Source organism: Thermobia domestica, chromosome 3, assembly GCF_964235325.1.
Source record: "Thermobia domestica chromosome 3, izTheDome1.hap1.1, whole genome shotgun sequence".
NCBI lineage: Eukaryota > Metazoa > Arthropoda > Insecta > Zygentoma > Lepismatidae > Thermobia > Thermobia domestica.
In genome coordinates this window covers 56841446-56868302 of record NC_137456.1, presented here as the reverse complement: position 1 = coordinate 56868302, position 26857 = coordinate 56841446, and the positions used below count along the sequence as shown (strand labels likewise).

Genomic DNA, 26857 nt, shown 5'->3' with positions numbered 1-26857 from the left:
TACTTAAATATTTAATTCTATTTAGCTTGAATACCGATTTTTCTTTCAGTAGTTTTTTTTTTTTTTTTTTTTTTTTTTTTTAATGCGAAGGTAAGTACTTACTATATCACAATTAATTTTAATACCTGATAATACACAAATAATAAAAAGTAAAATTAATTGTTATGAAGAGCAAGCTCTTCGTACAAAATGGTAGCAGACATTGCGTTCATAGTACGAGGGTGATTCAGAAAGTAATGTTTCCAAGGTGATACCTTTATTTGTGTTTGACAGCACTGATACAGATATCAGTGGAAAGCTTGCAATGTCAGCTACAAATGGTTGCGTCCTTTTTCAACATAGTTCTCATTATAGGCAACATACTTGCACCAACACGAAATAAGGTTTTTCATGTGATCGGTGAAGAATTGTGGTGGTTGCTGGCGACACCATTGTCGAACTGCTGCTTCCGCCTCCGCGTCACAACTATAGCGTTGGCCCTTAAAGTGATCTTTAAGTTTGGGGAAGAGCCAGAAGTCGTAGGGCGCAAGATCCGAACTATAGGCAGGATGAAACAATATCAACAACACTTTGCCAGCAGATGGGACAACTTCGTTGGTTTTTTTTTTTTTTTTTTTTTTTTTTATGGAGGAGGGAATATGTGGCGATATTCCTGGGCACACAACCTTGCGCAGTCAGGTTCAATGACAATCCGCTGTTTCAACCGGACGTTACTGCTGGATGCCATGGATTGCTCCATTACTCTGGAACGAGAAGAGATAGGAAGGTAAAACAAGTGACATTCTATAGCATAACATCAGTGCATTAACGAGAAACAGTTCAGAATGTTTGCAGTACTATTGACCAAGTAATGGTCTTGGAAGCATTACTTTCTGAATCATCCTCGTAGTATAAAAGCTAAAGAATCATTAGCGTGAAATAGAAACTATATCGGCACTATGGGAGAAGAAAAACGTTAGCGTTTTATTAATGACATTTTGTCCTCTGTGTTAAACATATAGAAAAGTACATATGTACAATTTTTATTTTAATGAAATTAAAGAACAAGATTCATTTTACGCAGCACATCTACTCTACTCATTGAAAATTATTTATATTTCAAGACGTTAGTTACAAATAGGTAAGTAAATTGCAGGATATTGCTGTACGACTTACTCAGATGAGAAATGTGGAGGTAAATCATAATAATACTAAGTAATAGATTTAACTATGTATTTCAAAAGCCAATTTTCATCTGCTTAATTAAAATCTAGTTGTATCAGTAAGATAAATACTGACAATGAAGTAACATTTTTGTAAATGACGGAATTTAATGAAGACAAATGTCTTGACTATTTTATTGAAAATTCAAACTTACCTGAAAAGTCAGCGTCTGACACTTACTCTAAACGTTTCAACGATAAATTATTGTCAGTTTCAGTGCATTATTTAATGAAATTCTACATTGCTTGAAGTATTATAATTTTCAAGAATCCTCTTCCATTTTTGACCAATCGTCTTTTCTGTAGGGATTCTAGTAAAACCTTGTTAATGTTTCACAAGTGGTGGGAATTAGTTTTCAGTAATGCCGTATTGGAAGGATCTGAGGTTTTTGTGCACATATTTACAATTTCAAATATTGGGAAGACTTCAGGTTTAGAATACCGAAGAACAATGTTCTGCCACTACCCATACAAGGAAGAAGATCCTTCAAAAAGTAAATTATTTTTCAAAAATCATAGGTAATACTTCAAGCAACGTAAAATTTCATTATACTGAAGATAGCTATAATTTATCGCTGAAACGTTTGCAGTGTTAGGCACGAATGATTTTTAGGTGATCTCAAATTCTTAATTGATATTTTTGGTATGCATTCTATTATTTCATGATTTATTGAGCTTCTCTTGTTACGTTTGGGTAAATTTTGCGATCAGTATTTGCCCGTTTCTACTGACTCGATTTTCTTCAAAATTTGCAGGATCTATATATAAGATACACACAAGTTCTTTAAGTAACATGATTTCTTAAAAGGTGAACTAAGTTTTAAATATATACTAGCCTTCCACTTGCTGGACGCTTCACCCCAGACCCCAAATTTTGCACGGCTACGGTTTCGCATTACTCATATCCCCAATAGAGCTCTAATATCTTAAAGGATTCCGAGATATAGCCATCGTATTATAACAATTGCAACCCCTATCCTTTTTTCTTCTCTTCTAAGGGAAACATAAAAAAACACAGAAACACATCTTTAATTATTTAAGATTAAAAGCTTAAATAACCAATTCTCATTCCTCTATCCGTAAGGGATATCGATATGTGGCCATCTTATTTTAATAATTGCATTCCTGACTTTTTTTTTTAATGCCGCCTTTTTCTTCCTTTGTAAACGAAATATCAAGAAACGCTGAAACACATTTTAAATTATTTTAAATTATTTTAAATGAAAAACTCCAAATACTAAATTTCATGTCTGTAACAACGGATTTCGAGATATTTCCATTTTTTTTTTTAAACAATTTCAACCCCTACTCTTTTCTTCTACTCTCTTTCTTTCTTCCTTTGTAGGGGAAATAATGATTTAAAAAATACAATGCTGAAACACGTCTTTAATTATTTGAAATGAAAAATCTAGATACCAATATAATCTTAATGGATTCCGAGATATGGTTATCCAATTCTAACAATTGTAATCCCACTCTTTTTTTTTTTTTTCCTTCCTTTGTAGAGTAAGTATCAAAAAACGGTTCAACACAGGTCTAATTATTTTAAATGAGAGGTCCAAATACCAAATTTCATGTCTCTTTTAACATTTAGAGATTCCGAGATATGGACATTTTAAGATAATAATTGCCTCCCCTTTCCTCGTAGAATTTCCAAAAATCCTTCCTTAGTGGGACCTTACATTATAAATCGTATGTCCTGTCCAATTCTAGCTGAAGTGGTTTGATCTGAGCATTGATCAAGCAGTCAGTCAGAACGTTATCTTTTATATATAGAGATATATGTATATAATATTTGATCATGAATCGTGAACATCCATTTTACTTTTTTCTAAATTGGATGAATTTAAATGAATAATAATATGTGACGAACCATACTACAGAATAAGAGAGAATGTTGTTGACCTTTTGGAGCACTATTGACCAAAAGCGTATCATTTAAAGGCATTTTTTGTGTTTCTTTTGTTTGTCATTGAAATGGCAAACAAGTTATGATTTTCTTAAGATATGTAAACTAGCTATAGTACTGCCAAAATGTCTTGATCCGTGGCAAAAATGCAAAGTAAAGCTCACACCCACGCGTTGAGTCATAAGGGTTTAGCTATTGCTGAGTGAGAGATCCTTGCAGCCGTGGGAGTGGTATTCCTTCAGCCGATAGCAGCGCTTGGAACGAAAGACTAGGTGTCAGGTCAGTGTGGTATATCTATAGTATCAATATGAAAGGGACAATTGAATGTCTTAGGATTAAAATGAAAGATGCTTCGCATGTATTTGTAAACTGAAAACGATCATTTAATTACAACGGCACTTACTAACAATCTATATATATTCGTAAATCTTAAATCATAGTTTCGTGTGTCTATTTTAAAATAATAAATAATACTATCGATAAAAGACTGGGGAAACTCCGATTTTTATGCGTGATTATTTTGTGATACTTTTTTCTAACGAACCTTCTATTTGAAAATAATTAATTTGTCAGTGTATTTTTTGAACTTCTTGAATCGTTATTTCAGTTTTATGAAAATAAACTAATTTATGATTTATTTTTAATTTTTAGGTACGATGAGGCGCTTGTTTCACTAGTAAATCAAGTTTTAAGAAAAATGCAATTCAAATATAATCAAGCTCAGTTGGAAGAACTGGATGATGATAGTTTGGACGATGATGTAAGTGTTAGATTTATTATAACCTTTAATTTGTACACTGTTACCTATTTCTCTCTTTTTTGGTATTCATATTTAGTAATTTTCGAAATTAAGTCACAGATAAGTAATGAATACCTTGCATAACGAGTTTTGTTCTAAAGCTGTTACCCCGAATTGTGAATGGATTTAGTTGAAAATTTGGCGTCACCTTTCAGCATTGAGGCTATATGAGACGGACTTAAACTTTAAGGTTGAATCTGAACTACCGTAATGCATTCAAATTTCAAGGCTCTCTCCGAGAATCGAACCCGAAACCTCGTGCACCAAGGTGCACATCCCTAGTGCGTAGGCCAGCAAGGAGGGTCAATTGTAGATGGAAGTACATTACAAGTTAAGTCGAGTATTGTCTTGTGATATGACGAGAAGTAAGTTTATGCAATAGGCTTTCATCGAAGTGAGACAAAGTCTCAATAATGCCATCATGTACCACAGACCTATTGGAAGAATAAAATAAAATAATAAAAAAAAAGAAAGAGAAAACGGACATTCAAACAACTCTAAAAGACTATTTTGTCAAAAGTAAATGTAACAACAATCGGTGAAAGAGAATAATTCGATGATTATTGCGGTAGAAGAAGAAAGTGAAAAATATGTTGTCAAATGGAACAATAGGCAAAATTACCTGCAATCTATAGGATAAAGTGTACTGTTGACATTTTTATTTACCCTATTAGGTTTTCCTGTTTATGCTAGATCGGCAAGGTGCGTGTGGGACATTTCTGGGCTCTTTGTGGGATAACCAAAAGACGATTTTTGGACATCAATTATTTTCCCGTGATAAGTAAATCTTTTCTGTGAGCTCGTAAGACTTTGGCTCTTATACCTTATTTACATTTATAATTTTTTACTACAATAAAATGATCATAACTAAGATTTAATGCTAATAAATCAGCTACTATAACCTATAACAGTTTCCAGTTCTCTTCCTGTGGAGGAAAGATCTTTGATACTAGTGCGAAACACTGTTTCATGTCGCCATTTACAGTATTACTGTATGTTTATTATTTTTTCTCTTTTATCTCTCTTTCTCTAATTCTACTGTAAATTTTTATCTTTCCAATATCTTCTCTTTTTTCCTGTTACTGTTGATAATATTTTCCTTTCTCGTTTTTCCTTTTTGCAGAGAGCTCTACTATATTCTTTTAAAAATCGTTACATTATTGTGTTGTAAGTACAATAGAATTTACATATTGATTTTATTATTGTTCAACGCTAACAAAGTTTTTAATGTATATAGACACTGTCCTACCTTTCTATGTATTGTTAACATATTTTCTCTAGATTTTAATACTAATTTACATTGAAATAATATATAATTAATCGCTTTTTCTTCCCGCCGCCGCCTTCTCGTAATCTTAATTTGATTAACTGTACAATGTAACGCCTTCACTTTTAAAATACTGTTTTATGATATCTGTAGGTTATTGTTGATTGGTAACGGTATTGAATATATATAATGTAAGGATCCCCACCTTCAGCGCAAGCACATATTCCCACAACACGTGGTACTATTTACAAACAATACAAGCAAACGAGAAACTACAATAAGAAAGACACGAAACCAAGACGACGGAGCCCGAGGAGGAACGAGCCACCAGGAGACCATCTGTAAAAGCGCAGCTTGAGGAGGAATCAGCTGTCAGTTTGACCGCTGATCAAATAACCAACACCCGCTCCTGAAGTCGCCTTGAACTAGGGGATCCTAACTACAACCAAACCTCTCGCAAGACTAACCTAAAACCCTGCAGATGCTCTGGAGGCTGCTTTGAGTAAAAGGGGCACCGTGCAAAACATCTTTCTCTTTCAACTTGGTCGCTTAGAAGGAAAAACTTAATTAAATTGTTCTTTGTAAATTCAAAGATATTTGTATATAAGTTTGTAATAAACTTGGTGAAGGGGAAACACCCGGACCATTATTGACTCTACCCCAAAGACATTACAATAGGAAGCGCATATAAAAACTGTCTATTTAGAAAAAAGAAAAGAAAATGATAGGAGAAGCAATTTATTATGATTTAGGTACTACATACTGTGACTGTTTTCGACGTACTCACCATGAACCTCCAGACACTTCTGGTTGTGTGACACAAGCTTCTGCATTCCCTCTGTGTAAAAATAAGCCACCTGAGGGTGAAGCCAGTCCAGAACTTATTTTTTGAGCACTTTATTGTCGTTGAAATGCTTCGATGGAAGCTACTTTTTCAGGTGAAGAGAAAAAAAGAAATTGCTGAGGGCAAGCTCGAGGCTATAAAGGGGATGATTGAATAGTTCCCGTTGAAATCTGTGAATTGTCTCAACAGTACGAGCAGCTGTGTGGGCGAGTGTTATCATGGATCAGAAGAATTCCAGAATATAACATTCCATCGATTTTAAATGGTACCTCTTAGTGTTTGGCAATACAAATCTGGTGTAATTGTTCGTTCTGCTTTCAACAATTCCTCAAGAATCACACCCTTTCGGGCTCAAAACACCGTTGCATAATTTTGTAAACTAATGGTGTTTGTTTGAATTTCTTCGCTTTATGGAAAGCAGTTGCCATTATACTGACTGCTGCTTCGACTCTCCAGTGGCATACGATATTCAAGTTTCTTCCCTCGTCTCTATGTGAGAAAAGAGGTTATCCCTCATCCTCTCGTCAGTGGGCCAAACAATCAAGCCCAGCAGCTGTCTTTTTTCTCTTGTGAGCTTCTGTCAGCATTTTTGGCACCCACCTTGCATACAGTTTATATTAACTTAGCTTGTCAGTTACAATTCGATGCACTGTTTTTGCAGGCACTTTTGGAAACTCTTTGGTGAGTTCATTTATTGTCAACCGGCGATTGGATCGAACTTTCTTGTTAACACATTCTATCAGATTGTCTGTCTGAACACTAAGCCTTCCGTTACGTTCATCGTCACGAACATTTGAACGCCCTCCCGAAACTCTGTGCATCATTGGCTGGCCTTCCCTTCATTCATTACTGTTAGTCCTAATTAGCACACAATTCATGATAGATATCAGCTGCATTCTATCCTTTGGCGTTCAGAAATCGTATGATAGATCTCACTTCAGATTTGGTGGGATTTTGTATTACGGCAACTATTTCACCTTACTGCTACTCGCACGCACGCAACTCAACTCGGACGATTCTCTCTCTGTTGTAAGCATAAAATATTAGGGCATGCTCTTGCGCATGCTTAACCTTATTAGTATTTCACCTACACGTAAAAAAACATCGATCCTTGTTTTTGACATATGCCTCGTATATATATATATATATATATATATATATATATATATATATTACAGGTTTGTGTGTTTAAAAGGATTTTCTATACTTTTAGTTCATAAAAATAAGTTTCTTTTTTGATTTTTGAACTTATCCTAAATTTTTGTGATGAACAAATTCAATTTAAAGCTATTGTAAATAGACCTGGTGGAACTCGGGTTTGGATAGTATGGGCATTTCTTTGGAACAAATTAACCTCGTTGTGCAAGGTATTCCTGTATTATTTCTGTCTTTCGTAATATAATTTTTCATTTTGTAAATTCATTATGTTAACATTGTTTACGATAGCAAATTAAAGCAAAGAGTATTTTGAAAGAAGTCACTGCATTTTTCGTAATATACTATAGAATTCTATAAATTACATTATTTATATGAAAAATTTTAAATGTTTCAGTATTCATTTTACTGTGTTGTTAAGCGATCCAACCAATTTGAAGAGGGTATTTCAAAATTAGTACTTTTCTGGTGCTCTGTTATTTATTCAATACATGTCTCTATTTTTTATAGGAGGAAACAGAGTGGCAACACTTCCTTCGTCAGTGTATTGAAACAATTGCCAAAGTAGCCGATCTGGCCCCACTGCAAACATATGGTATTGTGGTAAGAGAAATTTTAGTTCATACAAACTAGTTATAGTTAATAAATGGGGCTGTAATATAGTGATTAGAGCTTTGAACTCACTTCCGCATGGCCCCGGGTTCAATTTTCGGCCGTATACCCCAATATTAGGCCTCCAGTTAGTGTCGTGAGGCAAACTGGAGAGTTGCGGGAATAAAGGCGTGACTGTCACTAGGTCTGGAAAATTAATGATACACCTGTTGGAGGCAGGGCGACGCGGCGCGCTGATCACGTGTTTATAGCTAGTTTGGACAAAAGTTCCGCCTGTCTGTAACACGCAGCGTTGGGGTTGCCCAGGCCCGCGAAGGACTGTCATGCCAGTGGTTATTATTTTTTAGATACAGTTAATCAACTCAAAAAAGGTACTCACTTTGCTCCTCCAAATTATTATAGATTGTTTAAAAATACATTAAACATTGAAATTGAATTTTTACTGACAACTGCCATCACTGTCAAGACTTACGCAAAAAAGTTATTTAGTAGGGACATGTGTGTGGAAATTTAATGTGTATACTCGTAACTAAAAACTCCCAGGTGCTCCACAAAATAACACATATTATTTTAGTTTCAAACAAGTTAGAAGAAAATCAGGAAACAATTTTAACACAGCATTAATGCCCCCAAAGAACATCGGGAAAAAAATCCTCATTAATCTGCTTGAGTCCTTAGATGTCTGTGAGGCCCCATATAAATGCAAAGCCGCTTATACAGGCGTGACAAAAGAGGAGCAAACACGCTATATTGAAACAATATATCCCGAATGCGAAATGCAACGATGCCCCAACGTCGGACCTTTCAAAACATCTGAAAGATTCCAAGCATAACATCGATAAAGTTCGACTTATAGAAAGACAGAAATACGGGACTTTTTTCATGCTAGAAAGTCCGTTACTCCACATTGTAACTCTTGAACAGAAGGGAATATTTTATTTCTGTTTTCGCAGTAGATAGCTGGAGCGATTATTTCGGCCGAGTTCGTTAATAGAGTCAAACTGTTGACGTTGTAACGAGTAACGGCGACTTATGTCCATCCATTAGTCCATACGATAACTCTTCAACGAAAGCGAATTTTTGAATTCTGCATTTTGCAATAGATAACTAGAGCAAATGTCACGCCGAGTTCATTAATGGAATCAGCCCTTTAACATCTTCACGGGTAACGATGATTTTAATGGTAACGTCCAAATTTTATTTTCTAATATTGAAACAAAGATGTTAGAAAAATTTACACATCTCGCCGTTAGATGGGAGCAAATATCCTTCAGCGGTTGCCATCTACCGGACGAAATTGAAACCTCTAGCGCGTGATTCTTTTTGTACGTCTACCAGAGTACATTAATATATATTGAATTAAATACTGGAAAAGAGAGGAAACTATATCACACATATTGAAAAAAGATGAGGCGACACGGTGGCTAAGTTGTAGAGCACTCTTCTCTGATATGAGGTGTCCTTAGTTCGATGTACTTCTGTGATAAACAGCGTCGTGTCTGTGGGTTTTCTCATAGTTTTCCTGCATCCTCCCAGATCCATATTCCACTATTTCTTCATCAAAGAAAACGTCTTCAGATGCATTTAATAATAATAATAATAATAATAATAATAATAATAATAATAATATTTCTCAGGCCTCGGGAAATACGCAATTTTCAAGATCTATGTTCGGGATGGTTCTATTTTCTGAGGTTTTTTTTGACCCTGTTGGTCAATGCAGCACACAGACGCCCCCCAGTATAAGAGTTAATAACCTAATTCATCTCCGTTAGCTTAAACAGATTAATTGTAGACGGTGAAACTGCAGGGTGCCCACTCAACCGTGAAACTATAGTTAGCCATGGATTTCGTATACAGTGAAAAAATCTGGAATAAGCCATGTATTTCGTTATCAAACTGAAACTCTGGAAAATTTTCAGATTTCTAGATAATTGGACACCTGGTAATAGCAAACCCTGGCCAAGATAAGATAAATTAATACTAATTATAAAAAAAGAAAAGATTTCAAGAAAACATTGATTTTTTTTTTTTGTGTGTGTGTTTATCCGTCTTTACACGGTCAGTAAAGGTAATTGAAACTTCCTGACAGTGAAATTGAAAATATATATACTAGAAGTAGAAATGTCATTTATTTCACAGAAAATAAATAAATAAATAAATAAATAAATAAATAAATAAAAAGTTACACTATGAACTCCTTACGCTAAACGCTTCATTTTATAGGAAGTTAAGAAGTAAGAAGAAAATAAAATTGAAGAACAAAATTAAACGCCTAGGTAGCTGCCATAATGGAATATAGTCACGTGATAATGTTGCCAAGCTTGACAGTGGAGAATTTGGCGAAAAGATAAAACTAATAGGAAGGGTGGTTTGTTAAAAGAGTACAGGAGAATGAAGGACTAGTAAATAAGAAAAGAAAATAAGTATAATGTAGGGGAAAAGGAATTGAAAAATAAATTAGTGAAGAAATTAACAAATAATTATAATGTAAATTATGAAAATAATAGGGCAATAATGTAGAATGAGTATGAAGGAAAAGTGATAGAGAAAACAGAAACTGAAGTGGGAAAGATAAACATAGGTATATAGGAAATAGAAAGAATGTAGTGATGTAGGATATTATAGACGATTAAGACCGGGGGCGGGGAGAAAGTGGGTAGTTCATGGATAAAATAGAGATGAAAATATTTTCCCATATATTTCTCTGGAACATGAAAGATTCTGGGAGAGGGATTTTTAAGGATATTGACGCGAAAGGTAGGGTCAGATGTGCTGATATGATGGATTTGTGTGTTCTTGGACAGATGGGTGAGGAATTCGAGTGCTGCAGATGTATCGGTGATGGTTGATATGAATTACCGCAGTAAAACGGAAAATTCTAAATAATAAGTGGTCAGGAGGCTTTAGTTTTACTGGTTGGAGCTAAACTTATCTCACCATTATTTTTTCCTTCATAATTTATATTTTTAAATTGTTGTGTTTTTTTTTTTTTGGTTAATTTTTAAATTATGTGCTTTTTTGGTTAATTTTTAAACTAATTTGTATTTTTCATGTTTCCTCATTTTTATTCGTAAATTTGTGTGTCCGTCAAACTGTCTGTATGTTGGGTGACAACTGTCGTATAATTTCTTCAATTTCCGTGAAACTTGCCCGGCACATACGGCGGCATGTAAAGTACCTCGCAATATGCCCTGAACTAAGTAAATTTTAATTATTGCCACTTGCTTAGAACTTCCAAAGAATTGTCAGAATATTTTAGGGAATTGACTTAAAATCCAAGAAGGGGAGGTGAAACACGTAGTGAAACAGAGAAATGAACAAAAGAAAACTTTAGAACAGTTTTACTTGTTGGTAGCAAATAGTCCTGGGCTAAATTAAGAAAGCTTTATGTAAAGGAATCCGAGTGCGCTATCGCAGTTCAGAATCCTATAACGATGGACAAACTATGGAGGATGAGTTCAAAATAGCACATGAATCTGTCCCGGAAGTCTACTTATACCAATTACAAAAGGGCTGCACCAATGCTTGGGTCTGTTCCTGTGGTGGTTAAATCCTGAGTTCGTGGTGGTCTTGATGTGTATGGTAATCACTAACCGAAAGTTTAACTTAATAATCGATGCTTTAGACACATAAACCACTCATCTCTCTGTCTGAATTAGAATGACTGGTACAGTCAAAGTACGGGCCCCGCACAGCAATCAACTTCCTGATTCTGAGAGATCCCCTCTTGATTCGAGCCTGGTCTTAAATAAGTGGCTGTCCAGGCTTACACGTAATCCGTCTCCTTTCACGTGCACAGGTGTGTAACTGTCTCCAGTGGTTGATTATTTGAGGAAGTAGCTGACGTGTATGAGACATCTTGCTTATACACCCTGTTTCAAAAAGAATATACGTATTTCGATGCATATATTTATTAAACTTTAAGACATATGAATATGAAATTTTACACACATATTTACGAACCTCTAAAGTTCAAATTACAGATGTTCAATGTGTCCTCCATCAGCGACACAAACAATATCACATCGATACTCAAATTCCTCCCATACTCGGGCAAGCATGTCCTGCGTCACTGATGTTATGGCAGTACGGATCCGGTTCTTCAACTCTTCCAGGTTCTGTGGGAGTGGTGGTACATAAACATTGTCTTCAACGAAACCCCACAGGAAGAAGTCACAGGGTGTTAAATCCGGTGACCGTGGAGGCCAGCTGAGACATGCTAAGTCGCCAGCTCCTTGACGACCAATCCAACAGTTCGGTAGAGTTTCATTCAGATATTCACGCACTTGGCGACTCCAGTGAGGGGGTGCCTCGTCTTGTTGAAAAATGAAGTTGCCTTCGTGCAGCCTCGGAAACAACCAGTTTTGTAACATAGCGAGATACTGCTGACTGTTAACCGTGTTTCCATTAAAGAAGAATGGGCCATAAACAGATGATCGGGATATCGCACAAAACACATTGACTTTGAATCTCATACATGTTCAATGACTGCACTGCATGTGGGTTCTGTAGGCCCCAAATTCGAATATTTTGTTTGTTTACCTGACCACTAACAGGGAAAGTCGCATCATCACTGAACACGATGCGTTGTGCAAAAGTGTTATCATTGTCAATAGCATCCAGAATCTCGTTACAAAATGCCACACGTTTGCATTTGTCATGAGGACGCAGAGCTTGTAACAGCTGTAACTTGTACGGCTTCATAACCAACCGACGTCTCAAAACACGCCAAATTGTTGTTGTCGATTTTGAAGAACTACGTTGAAAAGCAGTTTGAATTCGTGTAACATTTTCTTCAGGAACACGAGGGCGGCCAGGACACTTTCCTTGACATACACATTTTGTATCTACAAACTGTCGATACCATCTGCGAATGTTCCACCCATTCGGAGGATCAATTTGGTACCTCAACCTGAAACGTCTTTGCACTGTAATCACGGAATTGACTTCGCAAACTCGAGAACACAAAATGATTTCTGCTGCGGAGTAGCCATTTTAAACATATGACGGTTACCAAGCAAAACAGAAAACAACTGACATCTAGCGGGTATTAATATAAACTAGACTGTGTATTCGTTTCTCCAATAGCCGAGCTGAGGCGCAGCGATCGATAGTTTGGACAGAATAATTCTTCGTAATACGTATATTCTTTTTGAAACAAGGTGTATTTATTCTTTAAATGATCAGCTATTGTTATTGATTTCTGAGTCGGAGTGATCAATTCATTCTGTTCAAGATCCATAAATATGTATGTTAGCTATAGATCGAAAGATGCAAACAAGATTTCAATTTGAGCTTCCTAACGGAGCAATGATTGAGTAAGTTTTTCCATAAAATGGGTTTGTGTAAGATCCCATGGTACTGCTGTTTTTTTCTAAAACAAGTAAATGTGTCACGTGTACACCATGTAGAGCAGTTTGGTTTGTATGACGTGATATTTTCTGAATTAATGTTGAAAGCGGAAGTGATAGTAGGTTTGTATCGCTTCCTGTTTTAGTAAAGAGATTAGAGTAGAGATGAATATATTCTTGAAACACTTAATATTGCAGAAAGCCGCTTCTCACTATCTATTCCAGTTTTTAGTTTATATCTGTCAACGTTAAAACGAAAAGTGGTTGATTTCTTCACTTCCGGTTTGAATCGAGAGTTAAGAGAAAAAATGGTACATATTCTTAGAATGCTGAATAGGATTTTTTATGTATAATAGAACTCGCTTTGACCGTTTTTGCTCTATGGTGGTCAATGTTAAAACAGGAAGTGGTTCATTTCAATCACTTCCGGTTTGAATATCACCTCCATCAATAAACACGATTCCTAACTTCTGACTTTTTACATTCTGAACAAAATTGATGATGGTCCATCCAAGAAGTTCTTGAGAAGTTTTTATCGCCCATACGGGGAGAAAAGAGTTTTGGTAAACGAAATTCCTTAAAAATAATACAATACTGAGTGAAGGTGAAGCTTCCAACTGTCTTCGCTACTACTAATAAAAATAAATGTGTTATAATTTTAATATATATATTATAGCAATATGGTATAAAATATTCTGACATATATAAACGTAAATAAATATATTTTGACTAAATTTTGTACGTTTTAATTCCAGCATGAACCTTGGAATGAAGCTGTTCAGTGGTACCTTCGTCTAGAGAAAGCTGTGGGAGAAATAAATAATTCGCACCCTCAACTAAATATTACAGCAGAACATGAGTGCCGTCGCTTACACTGCCTTCTGAGGGATCTTTCATCGTTGTCACAGGCTATTGGAAGATTATCTGCTCATTTCCTCGGTGAAGCATTCCACGAACATTTTCAAACTGCACAACTGTTAATGAAGAAACTAGTTGAGTTAGCGACATACGGGACCAGGTTAAAGCTCTACAATTTAAATGTTTCAGTTAGTGTTCTGAAAGGAGACTTAATTGAAGTGTGAGTTCTAGAAAATAATTTCAGTTTTTATCTGAGTATTACAAGTGATGTGATAATTACTAAAATAACGTATACTGAACAATTTTTTGAAAGAAAATATCTTAAAGCTTCGTTAAGTGGCCTACATTCTATTTATTTTGGTATTGTGTCTTAGCTTTGAGATTTGTTTGTAGTAACGCTTCATTGGGGTCGCAATGGCTCAGTGGTAGAGCGATCACCTCTGTTGCGTGGAGTCCCTGGTTCGGTTTCAGCTCGCGCTAAGTGGACTTTGTGGTGGACCAACACCGTGTGCAGGTTTCTCGGGATTCTTCCATTTCCTTCCACTTTATTCATTCCACCAATTCATTCATTTCTCATCATCTCCTTCAGCCTAGCCGGCATAACCGTGGGCATAAAACTGAAAGATTTCATTTCGTTTTATTTTTAGTAGCTCTGTATTGTCGCTAGCAAAAGTATATGCCCTTCCTCGTCCCCTTCCCGCCATACATATTCAATAATAGGTTCAAAAGGAGTAAACCAATTTGATTGAGAATGTTCAATATAGTTTTATATGTAACATTACTAGCCTTTGGCTAGCTGGGGGCTCCTCCCCCCAGACCCCACATTTGCTCGGCCTACGGCCCCGCATCTCTTATGTATCAGCCTTTGCTTCAACAGTAAATTTCGTGCATTTGCCCTTCATATTTCTTGAATTTGCCCAGCTGGGGGCTTACCCCCACACCTCCGCCTTTACTCGGTCTATGGCCTTGCATCTCTTAAATCCACAATTGTCCCGAATTTCAAGTTTCTTTTCCCATTTCAACTATCTAAAAGATAAGATTTTGTATCTCGAGCAAACGCCTATATAAATAACATGGGAATTTCTTCATCCCCTTTAGACCTCTTAAAAATTAAAAATATTCACTTTTGGCAATTTTCCTGTCTCGGAAAGCTACAATCATGTCAAATTTAATCGTTGTAGCCCTACAGGAAGTGCCCAATAATTTTGGGGTGTAAAAGGTGTCATGGGGAAAGATTTTTCAATTCCCCATAAAACCACTCTAAAGTTCGAAATTTTTATTTTTGGTGATTTACATAGGTAACACTAACGAAAACGTACAAGCATACCGAATTTCAAGAATTCCAAATAGCTAAAACATGAGATTATGTGAAAAAAAAAAAACATTTAAATAACATGGGGAAGTTCTTCATGCCTCCTTTAGACCTCCTAAAAATTAAAAATATTCACTTTTGGCAATTTTCTGTCGGTTAGTCCCGGAAAGCTACAATCATGCCAAATTTCAACTTTCCACGTCAACGGGAAGTACCTCTTTAATTTATGTCAGTTCATGTAGTTTTATAGTTAGGATAGGATAGGATAGGATATGTAGCTTTATATCAGTAAGAATGGAACTTAGTAAAGAGGAAGGAAGAAGCAAACACTGGCGAAGATTGAGATTCAAGTCACCGTCGCTCCAGTGGCTAACTCTATTTAGTGTGAGCACGGTGGCTCCGTGGTAGAGTGCTTACGTGAGATGTGTGGGATCTCTGGTATAATCCTGGGCCACGTAAGTTTGTGGTGGTGAACATCGTGCCCGTCAATTTTCTCGTGGTACTCCCGTTTCCTCTCACACTATCATTCCACCGATTCTTCCATCGTCATTCACTTGTCGTAATCATCTACCTTCCTTAGTCTAAAGGGCACAATAATGGAAAGGTAAACTGAAAGATTTCATTTCATTTCACTTTCAATCTACTTGGTAAAGTACACTAAAAACTTGACTTAAATTGAAGGTTTCATTTACAATCAGAGACTTTGTTTTAGCAACAAAACTTTTCTGTAGTTTGATGTAACTTGCTCATCTTCGTTATTTTGGACATGGAATGAGTAATTTTATGTGACACAATATTGTTACGTTTTTTTTATTTTTTATTTTTTAACCCCGACGAAGATGCTGTGAATTGAAGAGTGCCTATTTGATCCATATATATATATATATATATATATATATATATATATATATATATATATATATATATATATATATATATATGCTCCACATTCTAATTGTCCGATCATGAACTATTCCATTCATAGCTCGCGTTCTTTTAAAACGTAATACCTCATCGTTTGTTTTTCTCACAGACAGTTTGCTTCGGTTTCGTTCAATGTTACTAAAAGAGGCTTCAAACTCTTTTGCAGAAACTTGTAGCGTGAAAATACTGAGGACGCTTTTCTTCTTTTACCTGGGATTTTTTTCTGTCTCAATCCAGTAGTAACACGCATTTTCGAACTGGTGCTTCGTATATTTTGTAGGCTCCTTATTAAGTGGGGATGGAGTGTATGACGAACTACTACTCTGGTCAGAATTACTTTCTTTTTGAGCATGCATTGAGGCACCCGTTACATCAATTTCTTACCGAGGGGTTACTGTCATCACTCCCCTTATGGTCATTGTCTCTCTCGTCCTCATCTAACACGCTATCATCTATCTCTAACGTTTGATATTCTTCGACCACTGTATCATTATTCACTAATAACTTCTTGATGCGTTCAAACCATTTCCGATCTTCTGCACAGGGATTATTGTCGCGAACTCACGCACTAATAATGACACAACTACCTGGGGATTCATACTCAGGCCCACAAGAAGAAATAACGTCTCCAAATGATGAATTAGAATATAACTTATCACATTCTAACACTTCCTCAACAGTGGCGCACCGATCAAGGGCACATTAAACTTCCTACCAACGACTTTATCTAACATGACTACTTCACTGATATCGCAGAAATAAGCTAATGAGCTTTCTCGCGTATTTTCTACCTGCAAACAGCACACACGGACTCACTCTCTTCCTTCTGTCGTCAATGACCATCTATCCCTTACTCGCAACTATTCGTCATTTAACTCGCTTTTCCTTTTGCGTCATACTGGTGAGACTTTCATACAGTTTCTATGCGTCCTTCATGCTTGTTACTTCTCAACTCATAATAGTTACTACAGACTGGTTAACACCAATGTGTTCCTGGTAATTTTTCAGTTCTTATTGATATCCCACAAGACCCACTTTCTCTTTTCCATTTTGAGTCCAAATTCAAGATGGATACTTTCAATATGGCGGCCATGGTGTTCATATTCCCCAACATATAGCAGATCTTATCATGCATCTACTCCTAAACATTTGACCTTCATTTCTGTGATCATTCACACGCGGAACAAGTGATTTCTTGGCTTTGTGTTGTTGAGCCCTACAGTCGGCCATATTTCTTTCTGCTCTCATGATTCTCCATGTTGTCCTCAGCCGCTATAAATTTGCGTATGCACATAGTTTCACACCCTTTTTCATATCTGATACATGTCGTTCGGCAACTCTCGTACCCCATTCGGTCCCTTCCCTGGTCAGATATGTCCAATATTTATATTTAAAAGTTTTGCTGGGATATTTTATTTTCTGATTCTGAAATACATTTAATTTTATTGTAGACATGCACAAGTTTTAGCAGCGCTGAAAGCCTGGTGCCATTGGATAGCACAACTTCATGCTGAAGGTTTGCACAATCCAGCATTACTTCAATTGTGCCAACAACTTGTTGCTGATATGGTCAAGTCAGCAGTAATTGTTATAGGAAGAGATGAACCTGAGAAGCTTATCCATTCAGCGGCTCATATGCTCGTGACGTTGACAGGAACTGTTAGGCCCCCTTTATTGTGGGAACTGGAAGTGTTGAGAAATCTTTACAACGAGGCCCCGAGTTTAACATTTCTGCAGCCTGAGGTAAGAAAAGGTTACTTTATAGTGAGATTCTGAGAATTTTTTAGATGAAACTAATTGTATGAATTAAAAGTCTTATTAGTGGTTCATCGCCGCAGAAATAATAACTTACCATTGGATCCAATGTATCAAACCAAGCTAGTTATGATTGTTGTTACCTATGTTGCTGAGATCTATTTTACATCATCCTCCTATCTATCCGAAGGTTTCTCCCAGAGATTTTCAACAGGAACTTTACTTAATGAAAATAAAATCTCACCTCATTATTTTAATGCAGTGGTTTCCCAATTACTTCAGATTTGCGAATTCTTCCTTTTTATTTTTAAAGCAAAGTACGGTAAGGTACACACATCGTTAAATTTTTATACCTGTGTAGCAATATTAACAACAGTTAAATTACAAACCTTTTATGTGATAAGCATAAAACATATAAATACAGGAAATCAATGATATTAATTATATCTTGTGTAAATTATGAGATGTAAATAATGACACGGATCTCTAGGGGTCTGCGGACTACCAACTGGGGAAAAACTGTTCTAGTGTACAATTGAAGACTGATATTTCAAATGCGACAGTCTTCATCTGACCCAAAACTCGGAAGGAAAGGGAATTAAGAGGTTAATTGATACAGAAAGTTCAATTTATTTACCTGCTAATCTGAAATATACAGTTACAGAAATAAATGATTGTTTCTTGGTGAAAATGTTTATTGTTTGAATTAATATGTGTTCATTGTTGTCAGGTCCGTTGAATTTAATTGTGATTGCTTGTTTTAGAAACATTTCACTTAATAAATGTATTGGAAGGGTGCTATTTTTTTCATGTTTCATATTTGTTAGTGAAACGTACCATCATTTTATTCCAAGCTTCATTTATTTATAATACTCTTGTTACAACTGATAATAATAATAATAATAATAATAATAATAATAATAATAATAATAATAATAATGAAAAATTATCATTATTGTTAAAAACGTTCTACATATTTATGATTGGATTTAAGCAGATTTTAAAAGTTGAAAATTTGTTTATTCTGTTTATATACGAGTTTAGAGAAATCCAGTTTGTTTTAATTAATTTTTAATTCCTGTGTATGCTGCTTAAACTGTTTCGATTATTCGTTTTGTCATGTCTATGTGAAGAGAATCTTACAAAAATCAATATGACTGGAATCGCCATGAACTCTGTCCGTTCTTTACTAACTGAAGTTATTGGGTACGTACTTACAAGGAACAGAAACCTATCTTTGTACCTAAGGGTTTCTTTTTATTATTGGATCACTTCTATCCATGCTGGGATCCTGCTCACTAACAGTGTTTGTTTCATTGGAGAAGTATTTGTTTAGAAGATCTTTCCTATAAAATACGAGTATATACCAAAGTACTCTGCAAAACATTTGGTTACTTTACTAATTGTCACTTTCTTAACTGTCATTAGATTCATTTACTAGTTTAAAAGAATGTTTTGGTTCTAATTAACGATTATTATATAGAAGTTCACGAAAGAAATGCCATTTTTAAGAAGAGGAATTTGAAACTAACATGCGAAATGTAGGAAAATACACCTAAACAAATGTGAAGCAAATAATTTTCCAGTGACACAGTAAAGACTGTTGGTGAACAAATCTCTGCTTGGAGTGAAATGATTTAGTAATCAGATAAATTCATGAGGTACAAAGGTAGGTTTATGTTTATTCGATTCCTGCTTGCAGCCCTTGTCTTAACTCAAACGAATTTTAAATAGAGCTTGGGATGAAATTGTTGAAAGTTTTACAAACAATTATAAACCATTACATACAACATTACTATTTCAAAGTATTTTTAATAAAAAAAAATATACTCCTATATACAAATTTCAAAATTAACCGTCGTACATTATTTTTTATTTTTATTTTTTTCATTTAATTTAGTCGAAATTTAGTAGCATAAAGTTCAGAAGTGACCGTAGTAGACAAAAATAAACAAAATGTGAGAGTAATAGCGAACAAAATATGGTAGCCAGATGTATTTGAATATTGGTTGCAAACAAGAATTCACTCCTTTCCCACATCAATTTGTTTTCCAGTTCATTAAGAAAATTCCAAATATAGCTGTTGGTGCATGTACTGGAAATATTTGAAATGAAAGAAAGGAAAGAGGCCAGCCAAAGCTTATGTATTTAAAAGAACCATTAGTATTTGTCTAAAGAATGAAAGGAGAGTGAAAATTAGAAGATTGCCTCTCGCAAAATTTGATCAGAAGCATTCTGAGTAGAAAGCGAGAACGCTAACCGTTTACAACACCCGACGGAACGCGTTCATTTGTCAGTTTGAAACAAGTTTCCAGTTAGATTATCATCTTCGTTAATATGAGTTCTTTTATTTACGATATGCCATATTTTATCCCAGAACGTTATCATTTCTTGTATGTTGATTTTTATGATTTATTACATGTAAACATTATGTATTGCAAATGTATTATAAACTGTTGTCAGATATATATTCTGTGCCATTGTTGTATGAGTTTGGTTGCATGTGTCATGTATCTACTGCCTGAGTGCACCTGCGGCTGTGTATTCTGATTTGTGCCTAATAAAATTATTATTATTTTATTTATTTAATTAAGCGAGAAGTTAATGAAAATCACTTTCGTATTGATCTTTCTTGGGGAAATTATTCAAATATGACAGAACGTGATAGAGTTGGGTGTGCATTTTCATTGGCATCGAATCTAACGGAGGTATATTAATTAATGGCATATTGAAGGTTTATGGAAACGATATGTGTAATGTAGAAGTTAATGTTAATAATGTAGGGTGAACATGCGTTTCTTTTTAAGTACTACATATCTTGAGTAATAATTCACAATAATGTTTTTCAGAAGATTCATGTTTTTGTATTACCGTCTTTTATAGGCCCAGCGATTGATTTATCGTGCTCTGTCTAATATCTTACTTCTTCCGTGGCATGGAATGAGTGATCAGCATTGGGATCGGAGGCAAGGACTTCTGTCTTCATTCATTGAAGCTCTGACTGCGGAATTTAGAAGAATTAAACATATACAAGGTTTTTCAGAAGATAAGACATTACAGGAGCAAGGTAATCAAGTATGATTTTCATTGCGATTAAGGCATAAAATTTGTATGAAATGCAAACATATGTACGTGAACTTATTCAGAATAATAGTTCAGCGCTAAAGAGTAGTTATGAGGGCGTTCAATACGTTATCTGCCTCGATATCTTTCTTCACTGCTAGAGAGCTGAGCATGAACGCACAGGCAAATACATGTCTTGACATGCAAAAAAGGCAGTTACAAATCGGTTGGCGTTAAGTGCTTGAAGTGAGAGGATGGCGATTACAGGCCTGTATGTATCAATAGCAAAAGCAGTATGATTTAGAGCGTCGGTCCATGATAAAATTCCTCACAAAGGAAGGGAATAGTCTAGGGAAACCCATGAACGGATGTGTGGATTTTATTATGGTCATGTCTTCATACTACCAAATGATTATTTGACCCGGACAATTTAAATAGGGGAGAGGGAATGTTTGAACATTACTCCCCCTACAGAACCACCTGTCGAGGCGTCTTCAAAGAAAGTGTGCTCAATATTCTGAATAATTTAACTGTTCAAAATGTTTTGATGATGTCAATGGTAAATTCCAGATGGGTACTGTGAATGCCGAGTCCTGAGCGGAAGACATTTTGCTAGTAATGCTGCCAAGAGAATTCAGGCATGCTTAGAGAAAACCCAGGTAACTTCTCGAATCACTAAGGAGGATGAGATGTGAATCCACCATCATATCCTGAAAGAAAACAAGAGTTCATACATTAAATACACTATAGATTTCCGATCCCCAAGAAGTTCTATGAGCTGAAAGATCATGGCAACTTTCTTGGAATTAAGTTGTTGTTCTCGTAGAGTTAATGCCACACAAGACAACAGCACCTACACTTCCACGGAGATGTCTTTGCTACACAGGGATGTAAAGCAGAAACGATGTAGGAAGCTGTCGGTTGCTGTGGGCTGCTCCACAGTAACGTGTCTAACAAATCACAGGCTGATACCAAGGAATGTAGTTTCAGAGCTTAACCGTCCACCCTATAACTTAGATCTAGCTCCAGGTAACTTTTCTGTTTCGGCATCGAAAGGGTTTTTGTATAAGGCATGATTTCATGACAAAAATGCAGTTAAGGAAACTGTAACTAGGTTTTTCGACCTTCAAAATGTTTTCATCGATTCCGACGGTCTTCCACCACTTTGAGACAAAGGTGACCAAGTGTGTTAAATTTAAGGAGTACTATATTGAAAAATAAAGGAATAAGTTTTATCATCATATTCATTTCTCATGCTCAGGTACCTACCTTAAAGAACGACTTTCGTTGATTGTCGAATATAAATCAATAATCTCAGAATGTGGTCATTTTGCTTCTTCAGAATATTATAGGTGGATGGGTGGGAAGTTGAATTTTAACTGACAGCTGGGTCAAGATTTAGGTAAGGATAGGTATTTAGTTAGGATCGAATGTATAAATTTCTTGTTTATTTTTTTTCTTCTTGTTTTTATTTTTCTCATATCGGTTGTTTATGTATGTATCATATCTACAACTGTGTTTAACTATGAATTATGGGTTGTGTTAATGTTCGTTTTTCTGTAATTTTTCAGCAAAGCCTGTGATAGTTGTTACGTTGAAACTTTTAGGGGACCAAGTGGAAAACATTCACGTAGAAGTTACTCAAACAAAGAAGCTCATGTATACTGCCATACAAGATCTTATCCAGCAAACTTTAGCAATATTTCCGTTTTATGTTCATCAGCCAGGTATGTTGTGTTCATTAAATATGTAATACTATACAGGTAGACGATCATTAAGTGCATTTTCGTGATGAGCAGAATTAATTTTGCTATTAACATATTTAAGAAAACGGACTACTCACGAAAACTGACAATAGAAGTGCGTTAAAAACATCGCTTCAGATTAAGTGATTATTTTATAAATGCTCATGTAAATATTTTATCAGAAATATATTGATAAATAAACCAACATACTCTACTTTCTGTAGAAAATGTAAACATTTTGTAGAAATATTTTTTCACATTTTGTTCTTATTTTACCATGTCATATATAATCTCAAACATTTTACAGACTGAAAGATTATTGCTAGATGCATTATTTCTATCATACACAAAACACACACAAAGTATTTTATTATAAATATAATATTATTTGAGTTCATAAATCGCCTATAAAAGTAAGATCTCTTCTAATTCCTTTTCCAGTTGGCATAGTTTCCAAAATGAGAAATGGTCTAGCTCGGGTTTCTCCCGATTTTAGCGATATGCGTTTGCCAACTCCATTGATAAAATTAAACCCTCCTGGCCGCAAGAACCACTTGATTCAAGTGCTGTTGTAACAAACCAATATTTGTTCAATAGATTGATTTATTTGTTTCTCTTTTCGACCTTTCTTCAAGTTGCTACGAATCCTTCTCGAGTTGATGTATCTGATAAATTTTTACCGTGGCTATACCTTCTCCCCATTTTATCCGGCTATTGTATTTCAGCAATGGCACTAAAGAATATGACAAAGAACTACCATTTATGCCAAAAAGTGTAAAAAGTACCCGCGCTTGGATAAATTTCTAATCGCGTTTTTTATAGTAATTTGACGACGCGGATTTCAATGGAACTAATTATAAACATGTCATTCATGGGATCATGAAAACATCTAAAATAATATATTTATAATTACGATCTCTCACCTTGTTTCGAAAATCCGTCCAGTAATTCGAAAACTGAGTTTAATATTTCGATATTAGCCAATGTAATGTACTCTTACGTACTGGCTACTGCACACAGTTAGGCAGTGGCGGCTCTTCAGAGAAGTCACATCTGTAAAATTACCTAATGTTCTAATTCTCGTATACGTCTTTCTTTAGTTTAAAGGAGCAAAAAAAGTTTATCTTTTTATTAATATGACTACTGTCAAAAGCTCCCAGTGCAGTTACTGCACTGTATGAGCAGTGAGTAATCAGCTTCTCTGTAATGGATTCAACTCATTTATAGATAAGTGATTATATCCACCGGTGTCTGTTATTCAGGGATTTCACTGTACTGCGTTAAAATGTTCTAAATAAGCAATGGAAATTAGCGTTTGAAATAGTGTCACTACCTTACAGATATATGAAGTCATTCTACAAGGGTCGTTCAAAGTTGTCCGGTATTTTCGTACGTAAATAATTAATGAATAGCCGGATCATGATGAAACTTGCGGGTGACGTAATGTATTCCTTGTCGAGTAACTAGCGCCTGGCATGACGAATTTGGCGCATGTGCAGCAGTTGCAGCGAACGTGGTGGCAAGCAGTGTGTCTGTGGCTGTCGAGCAGCGGTGTGTAATCAAATTTCTTGTGAAGGAGAAAGTTAAACCCGCTGAGGTTTTCAGAAGATTGCAGGCACAGTATGGTGAACAAATGGTGTCACGGACAAGAGTGTACGAATGGTGTGAACAGTTTCGCGAAGGAAGGGAGCTGGTGACAAATGAAGCGCATGGACACATTCGCCCGACTGCAATCACACCAGTGAATATTGCACGTGTTGAACAAATGATTCTTAAGAACCGGCGAGTAACAGTGCGGAATATTGCTGCCGAGGTGAATATCAGTGTCGGGAGTGTTGAGACAATCATTCATGACCACTTATACTTCCGCAAAATCTGTGCAAGGTGGGTTCCCCGCCAGCTGATATTTGATTAGAAGTAGACACGCATGACGGTCTGTGAATAGCTTTTGGATCGGGACCGATAGCCCCCAGTGATTATCATTTGTTTGCACACTTAAAGACCATCTGGGAGGGAAGAAGTTCACGACAGATGAAGCACTGTGGAACGATGTCCTTCAGTGGCTACAACAACAACCAAATTCTTTCTACGCCAAAGGAATCAGGGGACTGCCACAAGATGGCAACGGTGCCTTGACGCGCACGGAGAATACTTTGAAAAACTGACATACTATGGTGCTTCTTGTGCAATCTGTTTCCTCTGAAGAAATAAGAGTTAATAACAACAAGATTCCACTTTAAACAGTAGGTCCTCTTTTATGTAGACTTGGTGCATAAAAGAAACTTCAAAACTCCACCGTTCTTTCGCTACCCGTAAATAAACCAACATGAGAAAATTAACCATGTATATATATATATATATATATATATATATATATATATATATATAATATAATATAATATAATATAATATAAAGAAAACGTAATCAGTTTGGTCCAACGAATCTACCCACAAGCCGTGTAACGTGTTATCTAGGACACCCTATATATATGTAAAAGGTAATTGTGCACAATGAATGCATGGATCTATGCATGACCTGCAAACCAAATTGCATCTCTATATATCCTAAGAGAGATCGTCGCTGCACCAACGTGCGGGAGTGTATGCAGATATGTTTGTATGCCCGAAGAGGTCCTTTTTTAAAACATCTTTCATCAAGGTGGAAAAAAAATCATTTTTGTTGAATTCTTTTTTATTAAAATTGATTTTTTTATTTAAATCAAATCTTTCCCCTTGTATAATACAAATCGCGAACTGAAGAAAAAACATTAGTATTAAACGTTAATTTGTCATTTAAGTGAAAGTATTGGGGTGCAATTTTGAATTAATCCCCAATTGTTAAGTATTACAATACCAAACAATGTTTCTTAAGCATTAAGGAAAAAATACAGCAACATGTATCAACATAACATTTTTTTTCACAAAAGTTACTGATATTTGACAGTATCATACTTTTAAATAATCAGAACTAGCATGCGGCGCGAAATACATATTTAAAAAATACGCCCCTATTATCTGGGAACAAACAGACGCGCACACGAAAGAATTTTCATCTTAAATGTCGATGGTGATTTCCGCGGTGGAATAATTAACGATTTAAAAAGCCTATGTTACGAAGAGAATAAAGCATAATCCCCCCCCCCACGTTACCTGTTGAAAACGAGATTTTACTTATTTTCACTTTAAATTAATTTATTTCGGAATTTGAATTAAATCAGCGATTTTTATTTAAAAAATAAAGTAATTTAAACCTTGATTTAAATCAGATTGATTTTAATCAATCCACCCTGTCTTTTATACAAAGCATTTCAAAACTTACTGTGTTACTTTCTGTGCACAAAAACTTTTCGAACACCCTGTATGTGTATGCAGTAAGTTCCTTTCTCGTCTTGATGATTTATTTAATAATCACTTGAATATTTACACACGTTTTCATGCTATGTTTGTTTCTTATTTTTTCAGATATATGCGAAGAAATTTTAGGGTTCTTTTTGGTTGTATTTGATGTTCTTCAGCCACATATGGGCGTTCCATTTGCTGAACAAACTATTCAAACATTTCTTGATGTTTTCACCAGAGAACAACTCTCTCATACAATACTACATGAGAGTAGTGCAGGCACAAGGGTAGTCGAAAAGTAAGTACATGTTCGATACTTCGAATTTCACTAGTGCATAAAATGGAATTTGTTATTCGGTACATAATCAAGATGAGTGGGTCATGATACGACATTTGACATTACTTAAGCCTTCGTTCAATGGATATTTTGCGTTCAGTTTCAAAGGCTTTCTGCATCCATCATTCGTTCCATAGAAGATAACATACGTAGCTCTATGAACTACATTCTGCGTAGTTCTTCCCAGTTGTAGAAAAAAATGACTGAGTACAAGGAGCTGGGCTTTTTCCTCCTATGTAGTCTCTTTTAGTAATGTGTAACAGTGTAACCTCATGAACCTTAAAGTATTAGAACATAAGTTAATCATTTGTGCGAATAACACTAAAATTAACTGAAAAATACCTCTGTTTAAATCAAGGGACAAATGTTATGCTTCATTATA

The 26857-nt window shown here is 35.5% G+C and overlaps 1 protein-coding gene across 1 annotated transcript in view; it reads left to right on the top strand.

Moving 5' to 3' along the window:
* The window catches only part of ebo (exportin ellipsoid body open), a 100127-nt gene that overhangs the window by 47032 nt on the left and 26238 nt on the right, over positions 1-26857 (top strand). Inside the window, exons 10-16 of the mRNA XM_081750907.1 lie at positions 3763-3871; positions 7687-7779; positions 13898-14220; positions 17688-17979; positions 20875-21058; positions 22626-22781; positions 26262-26436. Coding sequence (XP_081607033.1) covers positions 3763-3871; positions 7687-7779; positions 13898-14220; positions 17688-17979; positions 20875-21058; positions 22626-22781; positions 26262-26436 — 1332 coding nt within the window. The remainder of the gene's footprint in view (positions 1-3762; positions 3872-7686; positions 7780-13897; positions 14221-17687; positions 17980-20874; positions 21059-22625; positions 22782-26261; positions 26437-26857) is intronic.